The following is a 20,433-nucleotide window of genomic DNA, read 5'->3' as shown; positions in this document are numbered from 1 at the left end:
ATTTGAAATTTGTATTTATTGGCATCAGGTTTATAAAACTATATTATGTAAAACTTAAAATTATAAATTTCAAACTACATTATATAAATTTAAAATTATAAATTTATAGAATTTATAAAATGTAGTTTATGAGCCTTTCTAAACACTTTATTACTTATGAATTCATGAGAAACAATATTTTATGATAGAAGAATGAGTATCTTGTTTTTCAAATATAATTTTCTTTAAAAATTTTTTTCAAAGTCTGATGAAAAGGGACAGATAAAGAAATTGATTGAGTTGAAACAATCTCTGGAATGTAGTTTGGACCAAGAAATGAAGAAAAATGGTGAATTAGAAAAAGAGATGACTAGGTAAGACTAATATTTCAGATAAATTTAACCATTAATTAACTGATTTAACTGTAATTTTACTTTATTAAATACAAATTCTTGGCAAAATATTACACTTACTCTTTAATGATTCCTTAAATAATAACAACAGTTCCTTTAACAATAACAACTGTAAGTTTCATTGTCCATCTTGAAGAGTTTCTCCAAGATATCTTTGTTCTTTGGTAATATTTCCTGTTAATAGTGTTCTTCCCTTCCAACAAGTATTTTAATATCTAAAAACCTGTGTCACTGTTTAATCATATCAAAAGTTATCTTGGTTTGGCTTATATTTTCTTTTTTTAATATTATTTTTTAAATTTAAATTCAGTTAACCGACATAAAGTATATTAATTTCCAAGGTAGAGTTCAGTGATTCATCAGTCTTATATAACACCCAGTGCTAATTACGTTAGGTGCCCTCCTTAATGTCCACCATCCAGTTACCCCATCCTTCTCCCCTCCTCCGCTCCAGCAACCCTCAGTTTGTTTCCTTTGATTAAGAGTCCCTTGTGATTTGTCTCCCATTCTAATTTCATCTTGTTTTATTTTCCCCTCCCTTCCCCTATGTTCCTCTGTTTTGTTTCTTAAATTCTACATAAGAGTGAAATCAAATGATAATTATCTTTTCTGACTGACTTATTTGGCATAATACCCTCTAGTTCCATCCACGTCACTGCACGATTTCATGTTTTTTATTGGCTGAGTAATAGTCCATTGTATATATCTACACATCTTTATCCATTTATCTGTCAATGGACATCGGGGCTCTTTCCACAGTTTGGCTATTGTGGACATTGCTGCTATAAACATTGGGGTGTAGGTGCCCCTTCGGATCACTACATTTGTATCTTTGGGGTAAATCCTTAGTAGTGCAATTGCTGGGTCGTTGGGTAGCTCTATTTTCAACTTTTTGAGCAACTTCCATACTGTTTTCCAGAGTGGCTGTACCAGCTTGCAGCCCAGCAGCAGTGTAAGAGGATTCCCCATTGTCTGCAACTCCACCAACATCTGTTGTTTCTGACTTGTTCATTTTAGCCATTCCAACAGGTGTGAGGTGATACCTCATTGTGGTTTTGATTTGTATTTATTTCCCTGATGCCAAGTGATGTTGGGCACTTTTCCATGTGTCTGTTGACCATTTGAGTGTCTTCTTTGGAGAAATGTCTGTTCACGCCTTCCACGCGTTTCTTCACTGGATTATTTGTTCTTTGGGTGTTGAGTTTGATAAGTTCTTTCTATATAGATTTTGCATACTAGCCCTTTTTCTGACATGTCATTTGCAAATATCTTCTCCCATTCTGTCAGTCATCTTTTGGTTTTCCACTTCCTTTGCTGTGCAAAAGCTTTTTATCTTGATGAAGTCTTTGTTACCCTTGCCTTTGGAGACGTGTCCAGCAAGAAGTTGCTGCAGTCCAGGTCACAGAAGTTGCTGCCTGTGCTCTCCTCTAGGATTTTGATGGGTTCCTGTCTCACATTTAGGTCTTACATTCATTTTGAGTGTATTTTTGTGTATGGAGTAAGAAAATGGTCCAGTTTCATTCTTCTGCGTGTGGCTATCCACTTTTCCCAACACCATTTCTTGAAGAGACTGTCTTTTTTCCATTGGCCGTTCTTTCCTGCTTTGTCGAAGATTAGTTGACCATAGAGTTGAGGGTCCGTTTCTGGGTTCTTTGTTCTGGTTCATTGGCCGATGTGTCTGTTTTTGTGCCAGTACCATACTGTCTTGATGATTTCAGCTTTGTCGTAGAGCTTGAGGTCTGGAATTGTGATGCCACCAGCTTTGGTTTTCTTTTTCAACATTCCTTTGGTAATTTGGGGTCTTTTCTGGTTCCGTACAAATTTAAGGATGATTTGTTCCAGCCCTGTGAAACAAGTTGATGGTATTTTGATAGAGATTGCATTGAATGCACAGGTTCCTCTGGGTAGCGGTAGCATAGACATTTTAAGAAATTTGTTCTTCCAATCCATGAACATGGAGTGTTTTTCCATTTCTTTGTGTCTTCCTCAGTTTCTCTCATGAATGTTCTATAGTTTTCAGAGTACAGATCCTTTGCCTCTTTGGTTAGGTTTATTCCTAGGTATCTTAAGGTTTTTGGTGCAATTGTAAATGAGTTCGACTCCTTAATTTTTCTTTCTTCTGTCTCATTGTTAGTGTATAGAAATGCAACTGATTTCTGTGCCTTGATTTTATATCCTGCCACTTTGCTGAATTCCTGTATGAGTTTTAGCAATTTTGGGGTGGAGTCTTTGCGGTTCTCCACATAGAGTATTACGTCACCTGCAAAGAGTGAGAGTTTGACTACTTCTTTGCTGATTCCGATGCCTTTTATTTCTTTTCATTGTCTGATTGTTGAGGCTAGGACTTCTAGTACTATGTTGGACAACAGTGGTGAGAGTGGACATCCCTGTCGTGTTCCTGACCTTAGGGGAAAAGCTCACAGTTTCTCCCCATTGACAATGATATTCGCCGTGGGCTTCTCATAGATGGCTTTTATGGTATTGAGGTATGTGCCCTCTATTCCTGCACTGTGAAGAGTTTTAATCAAGAAAGTGTGCTGTACTTTGTCAAATGATTTTTCTGCATCTATAGAGGGGATCATATGGTTCTTGTCCTTTCTTTTATTAATGTAGTGTATCACACTGATTATTGATTTGTGGATGTTGAACCACCTTTGCAACCCAGGAATAAGTCCCACTTGATTGTGGTGAATAATCCCCTTAATGTACTGTTGGCTCCTATTGGCGAGTATCTTGATGAAAATTTTTGCATCCGTGTTCATCAGGGATATTGGTCTGTAATTCTCCTTTTTGGTGGGGTCTTTGGTTTGGGAATCAAGGTAATGCTGGCCTCATAGAAAGAGTTTGGAAGTTTTCCTTCCATTTCTATTTTTTGAAACAGCTTCAGAGGAATGGGCATTAATTCCTCTTTAAGTGTTTGTTAGAACTCCCCAGGGAAGCCATCTGGCCCTGGAGTTTTGTTTGTTGGGAGATTTTTGATTACTGCTTCAATTTCCTTGCTGGTTGTGGGTCTGTTCGGGTTTTCTGTTTCTTCCTGTTTCAGTTTTGGTAGTTTCTACCTGTCTAGGAATGCATTCATTTCTTCCAGATTGCCTACTTGGTTGACATATCGTCGTTCCTAATATGTCCTTAAAATTGTTTGTATTTCCTTGGTGTTGGTTGTGATCTCTCTTCTGTCATCATGATTTTATTTATTTGGATCCTTTCTCTTTTCTTTTTGCTAAGTCTGGCCAGGGGTTTATCGATCCTATTAATTCTTTCAAGGAACCAGCTCCTAGTTTCGTTACTGTGTTCTACTGTTGTTTTGGTTTCTATTTCATTGATTTCTGCTCTGATCGTTATTAATTCTCTTCTCCTGCTGGGTTTCGGCTTTATTTGCTGTTCTTTCTCCAGCTCCTTTAGGTGTAAGGTTAGGTTGTGCATTTAGGACCTTTCTTGTTTCTTGAGAAAGGCTGTTGTCACTCTATACTTCCCTCCCCGGACTGCCTTTGCTGCATCCCAAAGGTTTTGAACAGTTGTGTTTTCATTTTCCTTTGTTCCCATGAATTCTTTAATTCTTCTTTAATTTCCTGGTTGACCCATTTATTCTTTAATAGGATGCTCTTTAACTTCCATGTATTTGAGTTCTTTCCGAATTTCCTCTTGTGATTGAATTCAAGTTTCAAGGCGTTGTGGTCTGAACCTATGCAGGGAATGATCCCATACTTTTGGTACCGGTTGAGACCTGATTTGTGACCCAGTATGTGATGGCTTCTGGAGAAAGTTCCATGTGCGCTCCAGAAGAATGTGTATTCTGTGGCTTTAGGCTGGAATGCTCTGAATATATTTGTGAAGTTCATCTGGTCCAGTGTCGACCTCGGAGAGTTGTGGACGTGGGGTGGAGAAGGAACTGAGGAAAAGAGACGACAGTAGAGCGAGGCAGCGGGGACCCCGAGCATGCAGCCCAAGGTCCCGAGGTTTATTTTCCATAATCTTATATACCTTCTACAGCGATATAGAGATATAATGATTTACAGCAGGGGTTAGTTAGGCACATTCTTCCATGTACATAGGATTAGTCCTCCGTGTATGATAAGAATATTTAAAGTAGGACAAGGGAACAAAGAGGGGAGTGCACAGTGTGCTATTTACAGAACAAGGGAACAAAGAGGGGAGTGCACAGTGTGCTATTTACAGAACAAGGGAACAAAGAGGGGAGTGCACAGTGTGCTGTTTATAGGTGGCTTCCTATCTACAAAACATCTTCTGCTGCATACTTTAGAACAGACTGCACACGTCCCAAGGGCATTTCACTCTGATCTTTTCGGCTTATTTTTAACCATGCAATCTCGAGGTTTGTCAGAGATCTTGGAGTCTGAACGAACATGCACCAGTGGTTGTTGTGGCGTTCTATTTCCCACAGTCCAGTGTGTCATTCACTGTTATTATTGTATCATCATCAATGTGTTTCTTTAATTTTGTTATTAATTGGTTTATGTCATTGGCTGCTCCCGTGTTCTGGGCACAAATATTTACAATTGTTAGATCTTCTTGTTGGATAGACCCCTTTAAGTCATTGTGATAGTGTCCTTCCTCATCTCTTATTACAGTCTTTGGTTTAAAATCTAATTTGTCTGATATAAGGATTGCTACCCCAGCTTTCTTTTGAAGTCCATTAGCATGATAAATGGTTTTCCACTCCCTCACTTTCAATCTGGAGGTGTCCTTGGGTCTAAAATGAGTCTCTTGCAGACAGCATATCGATGGGTCTTGCTTTTTTATCCAATCTGATACCCTGCGTCTTTTGATTGGGACATTTGGCCCATTTATATTCAGGGTAACTATTGAAAGATATGAATTTCGTGCCATTGTAATACCTGTAACGTCACTGTTTCTGTATATTGTCTCTGTTCCTTTCTGGTCTGTGTTACTTTGGGGCTCTCTCTTTGCGTAAAGGATCCCCTTTAATATTTCTTGTAGGGATCGTTTAGTGATCACAAATGTTTTAGTTTCTGTTTGTCCTGGAAACTCTTTATCTCTCCTTCAGTTTTGAATGACAGCCTTGCTGGATAAATGAAGTATTTTTGTCTGCATATTTTTCTCATTTAGCACCCTGAATATATCATGCCAGTCCCTTCTGGCCTGCCAGGTCTCTGTGGTTAGGTCTACTGCCAGTCTAATGTTTCTACCCTTGTCGGTTAAGGACCTCTTGTCCTGAGCTACTTTCAGGATTTTCTGTTTGACTCTGAAATTTGCAGGCTTCACTAGTATATGTTGAGATGTTGACCTATTTTTATTGATGTTGAAGGGGGTTCTCTGTGCGTCCTGGATTTGAATGCCTGTTTCCTTCCCCAGATGAGGGAGGTTCTCTGCTATAATCTCTCAAATATATCTTCTGCCACCCCCCCTTCCTCGTCTTCTGGGATCCCAATTATTCTACTATTGTTTTACTTTATGGTATCACTTATGTCTTGAAATTTCACCTGGTGATCCAGTCGTTTATCTCTCTTTTTCCTCAGCTTCTTTATTCTCCGTCATTTTGTCTTCTGTATCACTACTTCTCCTTTCTGCCTCATTTATCCTGGCAGTTAGAGCCTCTATTTTTTTTAGAGCCTCTATATTTGATTGCATCTCATTAATAGCCTTTTTGATATCGACTTGATTAGATTTTAGTTCTTTTATTTCTTCAGAAAGGGATTCTCTAGTGACTTCTATACTTTTTTCAAGCCCAGGTAGTATCTTTATCATCTTTATTCTGAACTCTAGTTCTGACCTCTTATATCCATACAGATTAGGTCCTTGGCAGTCATTACTGCCTCTAGTTCTCTTATTTGAGCTGAGTTTTTACGTCTTGTCATTCTGTCCAGAGAATAGATGAATGAGCGAACAAAATATTAAAAGAGCAACAACAACCCCAGTGAAATATACACTAAACAAATTAGAAGAGACCCAGAACCAAAAAAAAAAAAAAAAAGAATATAATCAGGTAAACAGAACAGAGAAATACACTGGATCCTGTGTGTATTTTGGTCTGTTTGTTAGAAAAGTACATCCCAAAATTGTAAAGAAAGAAAAACTTATATATATACATATATATACACACACACACACACACACACAAATAAAATTAAATACAATGAAAGGATAGAATGTAAGTGTAAAAATGAAAGGTAAAAAAGACTTGCAGAAAGTGGTTGCTTTTCTTTTTTTTTTTATTACTAACATACAGTGTATTATTTGTTTCAGGGGTACAGATCTATGATTCATCAGTCTTACATAATACACAACGGTCACCACAACACATACCCTCCCCAAACGTGGTCGCTTCTCTATTTGCAGAATTGCGGCAATTTTTTTCTGAGATCTCTGGTTGAGTTCACAGGTGTTCAAAATCATTTTATAGCTATCTAATGAGTTCTGGACCAGACAAAACTAAGCTCTCCTATTCCTCCACCATCGTTTTTGATTCAACTTGCTTATATTTTCTTTCTGCATTTTTTAATTATAAAATATACAGAGAAAAATATATGTCTGACTTAAAGAAGAATAAAATTAGCAATCATGCTTTTACCACTCAGATTAAAAAAAAAAAAAAAGTTTTTTCCAATGTCTGTAGCTCCCACAGGGCTCCCTTTCTGTTTTTTTGCTGAGTACTTAAATTTGTTCTCTGATATTCTCTCATTTAACTGTCTTTCTCTGCATTGTTTTGCAACCCTTTCACTTTGTTAACAGTATCCTAGCCAAGATACGTGACTTCTTTCCTAAAACAGTCTCATAGACCATCACACATTATGTCTTTGCTGATTTCCTTTCTTCTAAAGCTTTGTCTCTTCATTTTTCCTCTCAACTCAGACTTTAAAGATTTTTCTTTCTTGTTTTTTTGTGAGTGATCTCCTTTGATGTTTTTTGTATGTATTTTCTTTTCTTCTTGTAGACTGTGGTTAGTGGGTACCAAAATGTATTTTTGTGTCTTTTTAAAACATTCATGGATAAGTATGCTTTTTTTTCTTCACCTTGGATACTGGTCTCTGGTTTATAGTCACTATTTAATATTAATAACTTATGTATAAGAACTCATAGTTTAGGTAATTAATTCTGCCAGTTGTATCATAAAAATTTTCTTCATATTTTTTACCTGAGATTATAATTTAGTATCTTCTTAAACAATGTGAGATTGGGACAAATGAGAGATCATAATTTATAGATTTGTTTATATGATAGAACATATTGTATATTTAAACATTTATTAAATATTTACTCTTGAAGAACCTGACTTACTCATTCTACACCTTCCACAGATTTAAGAAACTCTTAAACGTGACAAGGAGAAAGTTAAGTGAATATGAAGGTGGAGAGCTTACTTTCCCTGGAAATTCAAAAACCAATCAAATTGAAATGGATAGTCAGATTAATATGCTAAAACAGAAGGTAATTTTTAATTAGTTTTGGGACTCCAAAATCATTTAATTTTGGGAAATAAGTCACTCAGTGCTTTGAGCAATGAAATGTTTTCTATTAATTTTATATACGTGCTACATTTTTTTTTTTTTTTGGTAACAGCTTTATTGAGATAAAATGAATGTAATATGCATATTCAAAGAGTACCACAATCAATTTTAGAACATTTTTGTCACCCTGTAAAGAAGGCCTGTACCTTTTACCTCTCACCCTATGCTAGTTTCCCCTTCCCTACTCTCCTTAGCCCTAGGGAACCACTACTTACTCTCTGTGTCTGTAAATTTGCCTATTTTGGACATTTCATATCAATGGAATCACACAGTATGTGGTCCTTTGTGACTGCCTTCTTTCATTTAGCATAATATTTTCAAGATATACCTATTTTGTAGCATGTGTCAGTACTTTATTTCTTTTTATTGCTGAATAATATCCCACCATACAGACATACCACATTTTATTTATTCATTTATCAGTTGGTAGACCTTTAGATTGTTTTGCTTTTTGGCTGTGTTAATAATGCTATTGTACACACACATGTACAACTTTTTGTGTGAACATGTTTTCATTTCTCTTGGGTATATACTTACAAATGGAATTGCTGGGTCATATGGTAACTCTCTTTAACCTTTTCTTTTAACCCTTTGAGGAACTGCCACACTGTTTTCCAACATGGCTGCACCATTTTACATTTTCATCAGCAGTGTTTGAACGTTCTCATTTTTCCTGATTTTTGCAATGTTTGCCATTATCTGTTTTTATTATACCCATCCTAGTGGGTAGGAAACGGCATCTTGTGGGGTTTTTTGTTTGTTTAAAGTTTTAAAATTCTAGTTAGTTAACATATTGGTTTCAGGAGTAGACTTTAGTGATTCATCACTTACATACAACACCCAGTGCTCATCACAACAAGTACATCATTCATTTAGCCCACCCCCCATCCACCTCCACTACAGCAACACTTAGTTTTTTCTCTATAGTTAAGAGTCTTTTATGGTTTGCCTCCCTTTCTCTTCTTTTTTCCCCCTTTCCCCTGTGTTCATCTGTTTTGTTTCTTAAATTCCACATATGAGTAAAATCATAGGGTATTTGTTTTTCTCTGACTGACTTGTTTGGTGTAGCATAATACACTTGATGAGTTCCATCAATCTTGTGGCTTTGATTTGCATTTTTCTTAAAGCTAATGATGTTGAGGGGCACCTGGATGGCTCAATTAGTTAAGCGTCTGCCTTTGGCTCAGGCCATGACCCCAGGGTCCTGGGATTGAGCCCCACATCTGGCTCCCTGCTCAGCGGGTAGCCTGTTTCTCCCTCTCCCTCTGCAGCTCCCCCTGCTTGTGCTCTCTCTCTCTGTCAAAGAAACAAATAAAATGTTAGAAAAAAAAAACTAAACAAAAACTAATGATGTTGAGTATCTCATCTTTTTATGTGGTTATTACCCATTTCTATATCTTCCTTAAAGAATGAATCAATTGTTTTGACCATTTCTTTATTGGATTGTCTTTCATTATTGTAAGAGTTATTTATATATATCCTAAATACAAATCCCTTATCAGATAAAGGCTTTTCAAATATTTTCTCTTATTCAGTAGCTTGCCTTTTCACTTTCTTGATGGTGACATTTGAAGCAAAGAAGTTTTTGATTTTGATGAAATATACTTAATCTGTTTTTTCTTTTGGTGTCCTAAGAAACCATTGCCAAATCCAGTCACAAATGATATGTTTTTTTCTAAGAGTTTTGTAATTATAGCTCTTATATTTGGAGTTAATTTTGTATATATGCTATGAGGTAGAGGTCTAATTTTATTACTTTGTCCCACTACGATTTGTTAAAAAGACTATTCTTATTCCATTTAATTGACACCCTTCTTGAAAATCAATTCACCATAACGTGACAGTTTATTTTTAGATGGCCAATTCTAATACATTTATCTATATGACTATCCTTATGTCACTGCCCAATCAAATTTTATGAGAATTCTTCCCTAGTTGTCTTGTAAATTTACCACTCACTTATGTACTAATAAAAGTGTAGTAGAACTTAACTTTATTCCTGTAGAAATTTTTTGCTTCTTGAAGGAGCCTTTTACCAGCTTATCCCTTGCTGACTCCATGGTGTGATGAGAAGTCAGACTCAAAAAGAGAGAGTCCTGTTTCTTTTCTCCATTCATATCTTTTGTCTCTCACTCAGTGCCTCCCACATCCGTTTCCATCAAATCTTGGTCATAGGATCAGCTGTCTACTCGTTACTTCATTATGTTTTATTAACTTATTATAAAGCATAGATTCATCCATAAATTTCACCATCCAGGAAGGAAAAGATGAACTCTGGGCTGTCAGCTTTCCTGTTTTGAAATCTTGGTAATCCATCATCTTGTAATTCACAATTAGATACTATTTTGACCGGGTTCTTCTGTATAACACAGGTGCTGATCCTGTTCTTGGCACAGATCCTACATTCTCAGAAAATACAGTTGTCTGTATCCCTCTTCTTTTACTTTAAATAGAAAGATATGTTCTTTAATAGCTCAATAAATAATTAATGGAATAAATGTTTCATTACATTATTTCAAGAATACAGCTGTAAAATATCAGGTAGTATTTAATTGAGTTATCAGAGACAAATAGTAGATTAGCAATTTGAATGCCACAAATTTTCAAAGCCAGTTTGTATGATATGGGAAAGCATTGTGATACAACATAAAGATGAGATGGTCTTACTTACCTCCCCACATAAACAAGCTTGGAGTAAGATAAAGGAGAAATTATATTTAATTAATTATTTTTTTTACGATTTTATTTATTTATTTATTTGACAGAGAGAGACACAGCGAGAGAGGGAACACAAGCAGGGGGAGTGGGAGAGGGAGAAGCAGGCTTACCGTGGAGCAGGGAGCCTGATGTGGGCTCCATCCCAGGACCCTGGGATCATGACCTGAGCCAAAGGCAGATGCTTAATGACTGAGCCACCCAGGCGCCACCTATATTTAATTTAAATAGTGCCAATGGACAGTACATTTGGTTTGCTACTGAAAAGATTAAAAATGATTCCATAATGTTCTCTTTATTTCCTCACTGATGAAAGCAGAATGAAGATTGAATAGTAGATTGATTAAAAAATACTCAAAGCTGGCTATTTCTTTTAGAATTTCAGTTAATGGAGATCAGGTAAAAGGTCCAATTTTGGTTATTAAACTATTCCTAGTTTTTCAGCTGTTATACTTGCAATCATATTGTCTTTCTGCTTGCCAGTCTTTCTTCTCCCCTAACTTGAGAGGAAAATCTATAGAGGCATGCCTGCCTAGCTGTAATAATTTGTAATTGAAGCATATCTTAGAGAAATGTCTTGAGAGAAAGGAAGATGGTAGCAGAGTAAGAGCAGCCTAGGTTCACCTAATACCTGAAGACTGACAGAACAAACTCCACAACTAAAGAGAGGGAAGAGGACACATCGAAGAAGGTAGAAGTACAGAGATGTGGTTTAGGAGAGAACAGATCATGGCTGTTATAGAGGGGAGGGATTCATGGTCATAGAGAAGGGCAGGAGAGGAGTACATGGAAATGCACAAAGAGAACGTTTCTTCATACCCACTGGCTTAGAAGATGAGAGGGGCTGAATTTCATGAGTTCTTACAACGAGGGGGGCTTAAAGCCTGGAGTTCTAAAGGTCATCAGGCTTAGCTGGGATAGAGCCCATAGGGCACTGTGCTGCTCTTGGAGAGAAGGCAGGTAAACAACCCGGGAGCATACAGCATGGAAATAGTGATCTGAACAGTGCCTGGGGCATACAGTGGGGAGATTACTCGCTCTTCTCAGAGCATGTCCCTGGGAGGCAGTGTTCAGGGAGATACTTCTCTAGGAACAAAGGAACCAGCTGGTGCCATTTCCCTCCACTGCCCCTCAGCACCAACACAGAGCCTCCTGTGGGAAGTGGTGCAGCTCTGACACTGGCTGCCTAATATGCTTACACCAAACCTTCCCCTTATTTGCTTACACCAAACCGTTCCCACACCACCTCTCCTGACCAGATTCAGGAGGGCCTCAGTTCCAGTGGAGGTGGTGACAGCTCTCATTTCACAAGCACACCAGAGCACACCGAATTTAAAAGTTGCTACATTCCAGCCAGGTACCAAACACTGCCCACAGCAGGTGGGGAGAGCCTCTGCAGATGACTGGCCTAAAGGATCGAGCAGCCAGAACACAACAACAGAGTGCATGCAGCACACACTGCGGACACTACCCTAAGTGCCAGACCCTGGGCACTACATGACGTCTTTTTCATAAGTCCATTACTTTCAGGAGCAGGTGACATAACTGGCTTTTCTAACACAGAGAAGCTGGTAGAGACATAGACAAAATGAGAAAACAGGAATTTATCTGAAATGAAAGAACAGGATAAGGCCATGGGGCCAGAGATTTAAGTGAGGCAGATATAAATATCATGCCTGATGGAGGATTTAAAGCAGTGATGATAAGGATACTCACTGGACTTGAGAAAAGAATGGAAGACATCAGTGAGACCCTTACAACAGAGATAAAAGAATTAAAGAATCAGAGATGAAGAGTGCAATAAATGAGATTAGAAACATACCTGATGCAATGAACAGCAGGCTGGAAGAAGCAGAAGAACAAATTAATCACCTAGAAGACAAAGTAATGGAAAGCAATAAAGCTGAAGAAGGGAGAGAAAGAAGAATTATGCAAAATGAGACAAGACCTCGGGAACTCAGTGACTCCATCAAAAGTAATAACATTTGTAGTGTAGGAGTCCCAGTAGAAGAGAGAGAAAAGGCGTAAGAAAATTTATTTCAAGAAATAATAACAGAAAACTTCCCTAATCTGGGGAAAGCAACAGACATCAAGATCTAGCAGGCACAGAAAACTCCCATCAAAATCAACAAAAGCAGGCCAACACCAAGCTACATTATAATTAAATTTGCAAAGTATACTGATAAAGAAAACATCTTAAAAGCAGGAAAACAAGTTAGTAACTTCCAGGGGAAACCCCTTAAGGCTGTCAGGAATATTTTCAACAGAAACTTTGCAAGCCAGATGGGAGTGGCATTATATATTCAACATGGTGAATGGGAAAAATCTATAACCATGAATACTCTATCCAGCAAGCCTATTACTCCGAATAGAAGGAGAGATAGAGTTTCCCAGACAAAAATTAAATGAGTTTGTGACCACTACACTAGCCCTGCAAGAAACATTAAAGGGGACTCTTTGAGTGGAAAAGAGATACCAGAAGTGACAGTATAAAGGCAAAAAGTAACAGAAATGAACATTTATGTAAAAAATAATTTAAGGAACTCAGAAACAAAGGATATAAAATATACCTTATCTGAAGCATGGGGAGAAGAAGAGAAAAGAATTGGTTCCAACTTAAATGACCAGCAACTTATATGTAGACTATATGTAGAAGAGGTTATATACAAATTATATATCAAATTAAAAAATACTCAAAGCTGGTTTATGTAGAAGAGGTTATATACAAATTATATATCAAAAACCACCAATAGGGGTGCCTGGGTGGCTTAGTTGATTAAGCATCTGACTCTTGATTTCAGCTCAAGTCATGATCTCAGGGTTGTGAGATTGAGCCCTGCATTGGGCTCCGTGCTGGGCATGGCATCTGCTTAAGATTCACTTTCCCTCTCCCTGCCCCGCTCGTGTTTTCTCTAAAAAGAAAAGAAAAGAAAACCAAAAACAAAACCACTAATAAACATGCAAAGAGAAAGAATCCAAATATATCACTAAAGAAAATCAGCAAAGCATCAAAGACACAAAAAAGGGTCGAAGAAAAATCTCCAGAAACAACCACAAAACAAGTAGTAAAATGACGAATACATATCTATCAATAATTACTTCGGATATAAATGGGCTAAATGCTCCAATCAAAAGACATAGGATGTATATGCTGCCTACAAGAGACTCATTTTTGACCTAAGGATACCTGCAGATTGAAAGTGAGGGGATGGAGAAACATGTATCATGCAAATGGACATCAAAAGAAAGCCAGAATAGCAATAACTTATATTGGACAAAACAGAGTTTAAAACAAAGACTGTAACAAGAGACAAGGGCACTATATCGTAAGAAAGAGGACAATCTGACAGGAAGAAGATCAATTGTAAATATTTATGCACCCAACATGGGATCACCCAAATACATAAAACAATTAATGACAAACATAAAAGAACTAACTGATAATAATACAATAATACTATGGTACTTTATTTTTAATATATATATAGTTTTTTTTAATGGAATAAGTTGCTTTTATTCCTAATAGTAAAAGTATCCATGAACACAATGTACAGTTTGGATACTTTAGGAAGGAATAGAAATAATCAATAGTTGGGAACTTTAACACCCTACTTACACCAATGGACAGATCAACTAACAGAAAGTCAACAAGGAAACAATGTCTTTATATGACACACTGGATTAGATGGACTAAAGAGATATATTCAAAATATTCCACCCTTAAACAGCAGAATACACATTCTGAAACATTCTCTAGAATATATTACATATTAGGCCACAAAACAGGCCTTAATAGATACAAAAAAGAGTGAAGTCATACCATGCACCTTTTCTGACCACAATAATATAAAACTGGAAGTCAGCCACAAGAAACAATCTGAAAGACCACAAATACATGTTGGTTAAGTAACATTCTACTAAACAATGAATGGACCAACCAGGAAATAAAAGAAGAAATTTAAAAATACATGGAAACAAATGAAAATGAAACACATTCGCCAAAACTTTTGAGATACAGCAAAAGTGGTCCTAAGAGGGAAGTATATAGCAATACAAAAAGAATAATAAATGAAGCGTAGAGTCAGCAGAAGGAAGGAAATAGTAAAAATTAGAGCAGAAATAGGGGCACCAGGGTGGCTCAGTTGGTTAAGCCGCTAACTCTTGATTTCCACTCAGGTCATGATCTCAAGGTCCTGGGATTGAGCACTGCTTCAGGCTCCATGCTCAGCGGGGAGTCTACTTGAGGATTCCCTCATTCCGTCTCCATTTGCCCCTTTCCCCACTCTCTCTCTCTCTCTCAAACAAATCCTTTAAAAAAATACAGCAGAAATAAATAGTATAGAAACTTAAAAAAGATAAAACTAGAAGAGATCAATGAAACCAGTTGCTGGTTCTTTGGAAAAATTAATAAAACTGACAAGGCTCTAGCCAGAGTTACAGAAAGAAAAGAGAAAGGACCCAAATAAATAAAATCACAAATGAGAGAGGAGAAATAACACCACCACAGAAATGCAAACAGTTATGAGAGAATATTATGAAAAAGTATATGCCAACAAATAGACAATCTAGAAGAAATGGATAAATTCCTAGAAACATACAAATTACCAAAACTGAAACAGGAGGGAATAGAAAATTTGAACAGACTGATAACCCGCAAAGAAATTGAATCAGTAATCAAAAAACTCTGAACAAACCCAAGTCCGGGACCAGATGGCTTCAGAGGCAAATTCTACCAAGCACTTAAAGGAAGAATTAGTACCTATTCTTCTCAAACTGTTCTCCCCCCCCACCCAAAAAAAACAAAAAACCAGAAAAGGAAGGAAAACTTCCAAATTCATTTTATGCGGCCAGTATTACCCTGATACCAAAACCAGATAAAGACACCACAAAGAGAACTAGGCCAGTATCTCTAGTGAACCTAGATGCAAAAATCCTCAACAAAATACTAGCAGACTGAATCCAACAATACATTAAAAAAATCATCACCATGATCAAATGGGATTTATTCCTGGGTTGTAGGGGTGGTTCAATATCTGCAAATCAATCAATGTGATACACCACATTAATAAAGGAGAAGAATCATCTGATCGTTTCAATAGATGCAGAAAAAGCATTTGACGAAGTACAACGTCCATTCACGATAAAAACCCTCAACAAAGTAGGTTTAGAAGGAACATCCTGCAACATAATAAAGGTCATATATAAAAAATGCATAGGTAATGTCATCCTAAATGGGGGGAAATGGAGAGAAAACTACTTAGATCTTGCTTCTAGTTATGTGCTGCTTCTCATTAGCACTGTTTGTCATTAATAAATTAATCTTGACATTTATTACTTCCCACTTTAATGGAGACCAGTTTCTACTGTATAAGTTATGTATCTTATTAACTCTTTTTATCACCAATTTATCTGTTTATCTTTTTTGTTTTTTTCTTAACAAACCCCCCAAAGTTTAGTGGCTTAAATAAATAACATTTATTTTGTTCACAAATCTGTTAGGAAAAGTGTGGCCAGGACAGCTTGTTTCTGTTCCCCTAGCTTCAGGTGGGGCAGCTGAAAGGTTTGGGGATGGAAGCGTTTGAAGATTTGTTCCATCACTTCTGGTGTTGTTGATGCTGGCTGTTGACTAGGACTATAGCTAAGGCAGGCAGCTGAAACACCTAGACTCTCTTTGTGGCCTGAGCTTCCTCACAAGTTGGAGGGTGAAATTCCAAGTATGCTGCCTGAGATACAGAGCAAGGCAGAAGCCCTATTACCTTTGTAACCTAGCTTTGGAATACACACAGCATCACATTCACCATATTCTGTTTGTTAGGAGATAAGTCACTAAGATTGCCCACGGTCTTTTTATTTATTTATTTTTAATAGAATGAATATTTAAAAACCTATGGACACATTTAAAAACCAGCATATTTTTTTATTCCTCCAACATGAAAAATACACTCAACTCCTCCCACAAATCTCAATTAGCATGGCATTAGGTTCAGGCTTGATCCAAGATCTTACCATTTTAATCAGGTGCAGTGGAGATAAGGTGTCTGAAGTATAGTCCCTTGAGTTCAAGTCCTCTCAATATGAAGACTTGAGAATTAAAGTGACAGTTCTCTACCACTCAAAATGCAGGATGCTGGTAATCTTCTAAGGACTCTCCCATTCAGAAAGAAGATGGGAAGCACGCTAGTCCATAGCAGTTTTGAAATATAGCCTGAAGCATGCTGTCAGTTCTTTAGTTAGGACTTAGTCCTAACCATGGGAATACTTCTCCATGGCTCTTTGCTTTACTCTTTGAGCTCTTGGTTCTGTCCTTTTCATAAGGAATGACCTGTGTTTTTAGCTGTTTTTTCAGCCTGCTTCCTCCCTGTGGGACTTCTAAGACCCAAAGGCCTGTTTTCAGCTTGTACTATCTTGGTCTCTTTTAGTCCAAGCTCGCAAACAGTGTTTTTACTTCTCTAATTCTCTTCACTTTTTTTTTTTTTGAAGATTTTATTTATTTGACAGAAAGATAGAGAGCACAAGTAGGCAGAGAGGCAGGCAGAGGGAGAGGGAGAGGCAGTCTCCCTGCCGAGCAGGGAGCCCGATGCGGGACTCGATCCCAGGACCCTGGGATCTTGACCTGAGCTGAAGACAGCCGCTTAACCGACTGAGCCACCCAGGTACCCCTATAATTCTCTTCAGTTTTTGAGTTTTCTGTGAATATTATTGGAGTTCATGCCATTAGAAAAGCCATTCTCCTGGGTCTTTTTGAGAGAAGGTTTTCACCTCAGGTTTCCTGTAAACCTCATTTTGACAATGCCTTTAAAATTCTTATACTCTTAAGATCCTTAAAGAAATTGGAGGCACACCTTAAATCCTTCCGAGTTCTTACTAAAGGGCTTCATAGTCTTGGCTTCATCCATAGACCATGTTTTCCTCAATTTGCTCTCAACCCAGAAGCCATTTATTTTAGCATTATTTGACAATTCAGCATGTGGAGAGGCTGTAAATGAGAAACATATTTGAACCCAGTAAATCCCGGTTCCTTCATATTGAATAGAGTTTCTTTAGCTTATCTCCCCTATGAGTTTCCTTTCAAGTGGTTTGTGGCATGAGTTCCTTTCCCTCTAGTGTCATTTTCTTCACTTGTCTAGAAACCTTTGCTGTAAGCCTCTTCAAGGGCCATCAGGTTTCCACTAACAGTCTGTTGGAAGCCCTTTTGGTTTTCATTCTTACTCTTCTCTACATCCTTTTCAGTTTCCACCTACCTCCTGGTTCAAAGGAGGTTTTATTTTTAGTTTGTTTTGTTTTTAATGGCAGCACCCCATTTTTAATATCAGTATCTGTGCCAGTTATTTATTGCTGCATACTAAACCATCTCAAAACGTAGTGGCTCAAAACAGCATTTATCTTGTTCACACATCTTTAGACAAGGCTGAGTAAGGTCAACTGATTTCTTCTTCATTTGGCATCACCTGCGATGACTGGAAGCTGGGAACTAGAATCATCTAAAACCTTATTCTTGTTCATGCACATGTTTGGCTGTTGAGGCTGCCTTTTGACTAGGATGTTAGCTGGGGCAGTCTCAGCTGCAGTATCTGCATGAGGACTCACTAGGTGGCCTGGGCTTTCCCACAACAGCTGGATTCTAAGGGTGAGCTTCCCTAGAAAAAGTCAGATGGAGGCTATCTCACATTTTGTAACCTAGCCTTAAAAATCACACAGCAGTTCTGCCATATTCTATTCACTAGAAACCAGTTACTAAGGCCAGCACATATTAAGGGGGAGGGGGATTGTCATGGGAGAAGTGTCAAAGAATTTATAAAAACACCACATCCATTCACCTTGTCTTAACCAATCATATCTAAAGGAAAGAAGTTCTTCCGAATTCAGCATCACTGAAACTCCAGCAAGTTTTTTGGTTGTTTTTGTCTTATTTTGTGGGACGTAACAAAGGATTATAATACTCTTGAATTAAGGTTTTTTGTTTTGTTTTGTTTTGTTTTGGTCCAAAAATGTATGGATCATCTCACTAAATTTTTTTACTAAGAGATGCGATTTCTCAACCTTGCAAATCATTTCTTCTCAGAATGCAATTCAAATTAGCATAAAACATTTGTAATTCAGAAAAAGGCATATGGCATTAAAATCAGTCTTTATAGATTCATTAATTAGAGTTTTATTTTCAAAGTCTTATTTTGGTAAGCATCTATTTGCTCAGACCCACATAAGTCAATATGATATTCCTAAAACTTCTATAAAAATTATGGTGTACCAGGGCACCTGGGTGGCGCAGTCAGTTAAGTGTCTGCTTTTGGCTCGGGTCGTGATCCTGGCATGCTGGGATTGAGCCCCACGCTGGGCTCCCTGCTCATTGGGGAGTCTGCTTTTCCCTCCCCCTGCTCTTGCACTCTTGCTCTCTTGCTCTCTCTCCCTCTCAAATAAATAAATAAAATCTTTTAAAAAATTATGGAGTGTTGGGCGCCTGGGTGGCTCAGTTGGTTAAGCGACTGCCTTCGGCTCAGGTCATGATCCTGGAGTCCCGGGATCGAGTTCCGCATCGGGCTGCCTGCTCGGCGGGGAGTCTGCTTCTCCCTCTCCCGCTCCTCCCTCTTGTGCTCTCTCTCTCTCTCTCTGACTCTCTCTCTCAAATAAATAAATAAAATCTTTAAAAAAAAAATTATGGAGTGTTAAGATGAGGGAAGGGTTAAGGGACTTTCTACTAAGAGATGACTTACAGTTATTTTATGGAGGAAAGATCTGAAACAATCATAGAAAAATGAAAGTATAAATGTGTGGCAAAGAGAACGATAGCAGAGATCTCTTTTAGTAACTACTAGTGGTTTTAATTTTGTTCTTGATTTTCTGAGTTATTTGAGGTTCCCCATTCCAAGACTCTACTTACAACATAGATAACATTTTGTTGAAAATGAATTTATTTTAAAATTTGAGCACCTGGCTGGTTCTGTCAGGAGAGCGTGTGACTCTTGATCTTGGGGGTTGTGAGTTCGAGCCCCGTGTTGGGTGTAGAGACTTAAAAATAAAATCTTTAAAAAAAAATTTGGTCATAGTTTTGCATTAGGCTATTTTCACTCTACTTCCAAACTGTATTATTGTATTCATACAGGTTGATGATCTTTCAGCAAAACTGGAAACTGCGTCTTCAAAATGTCTATACTTGGATGCAAACAACCAGCTTCTTACCCAGGAGTTATCATCTATGAAGGAAATGCAGAAGAAATACGAAAAACTAAAGAAGAATAAAAAGAAGTTGGAACAACAAGTAGTAAACCTCAGAAGTCATGTAGAATTCAGTATGATAGAATACAGTAAAATAGAACAATATAAACGGGAGCTTGAAGAAAGAACAAGATTGGACATAACAGAAAAATTAAAAGAAGCCAATCTGTTTTTCCAGGTTAATTTATTGATCTGTGTTATGCTTTAATCATTTCTCTACAAGTTACATTTTGGTTATATGCATTGTATAGTTTTCCTCTACTTCCTTTATAGCAATTCGGTAAATTTCTGGATGCATTTGTTCCTTCTCTTTAAAAATTTCAGTTTTCATCATTATTCTCACTAAATTGATTTTTCAGAATGATTCACAGTAGAGAATCATTTTATTTTTTAAGATCAGTTGGTATAAAAGAAGACTATTGACAGGAAAAGAAAAAATGGTGTTTTAAAAATTTTGACCATGCGGTGCCTGGGTGGCTCAGTTGGTTGAGCAGCTCAGGCTCATGAAATCAAGCCCAGCATGGAGCCTACTTAAAAATAAAGAAAAAATTGTACCATACTTGGATTTTTTTTTTAAGATATTTATTTATTTATTTATTTATTTATTTATTTATTTATTTATTTAT

At 37.3% G+C, this 20,433-nt stretch overlaps 1 protein-coding gene across 3 annotated transcripts in view; it reads left to right on the top strand.

Moving 5' to 3' along the window:
* The first annotated feature begins 137 nt into the window (after positions 1–137).
* The window catches only part of LOC118006591 (ankyrin repeat domain-containing protein 26-like), a 22,749-nt gene continuing 2,453 nt past the window's right edge, over positions 138–20,433 (top strand). For 2 of the 3 annotated variants that reach the window (XR_004678127.1, XM_034999305.1), the window contains exons 1-3: positions 138–353; positions 7,670–7,799; positions 19,695–19,985. Coding sequence is in view for 2 of the 3 variants with exons in the window: in XM_034999305.1 (XP_034855196.1) it covers positions 316–353; positions 7,670–7,799; positions 19,695–19,985 (459 nt within the window). In the remaining variant the exon portion in view is untranslated. The remainder of the gene's footprint in view (positions 354–7,669; positions 7,800–19,694; positions 19,986–20,433) is intronic. The other variant, XM_034999306.1, reaches the window with a different exon arrangement.

This window comes from Mirounga leonina, unplaced genomic scaffold, assembly GCF_011800145.1.
Source record: "Mirounga leonina isolate KUSES-001 unplaced genomic scaffold, KU_Mleo_1.0 Mir_97860, whole genome shotgun sequence".
Lineage (NCBI taxonomy): Eukaryota > Metazoa > Chordata > Mammalia > Carnivora > Phocidae > Mirounga > Mirounga leonina.
Note: the sequence above shows the minus strand (reverse complement) of the source record. Positions and strands in the feature narration are given on the sequence as shown.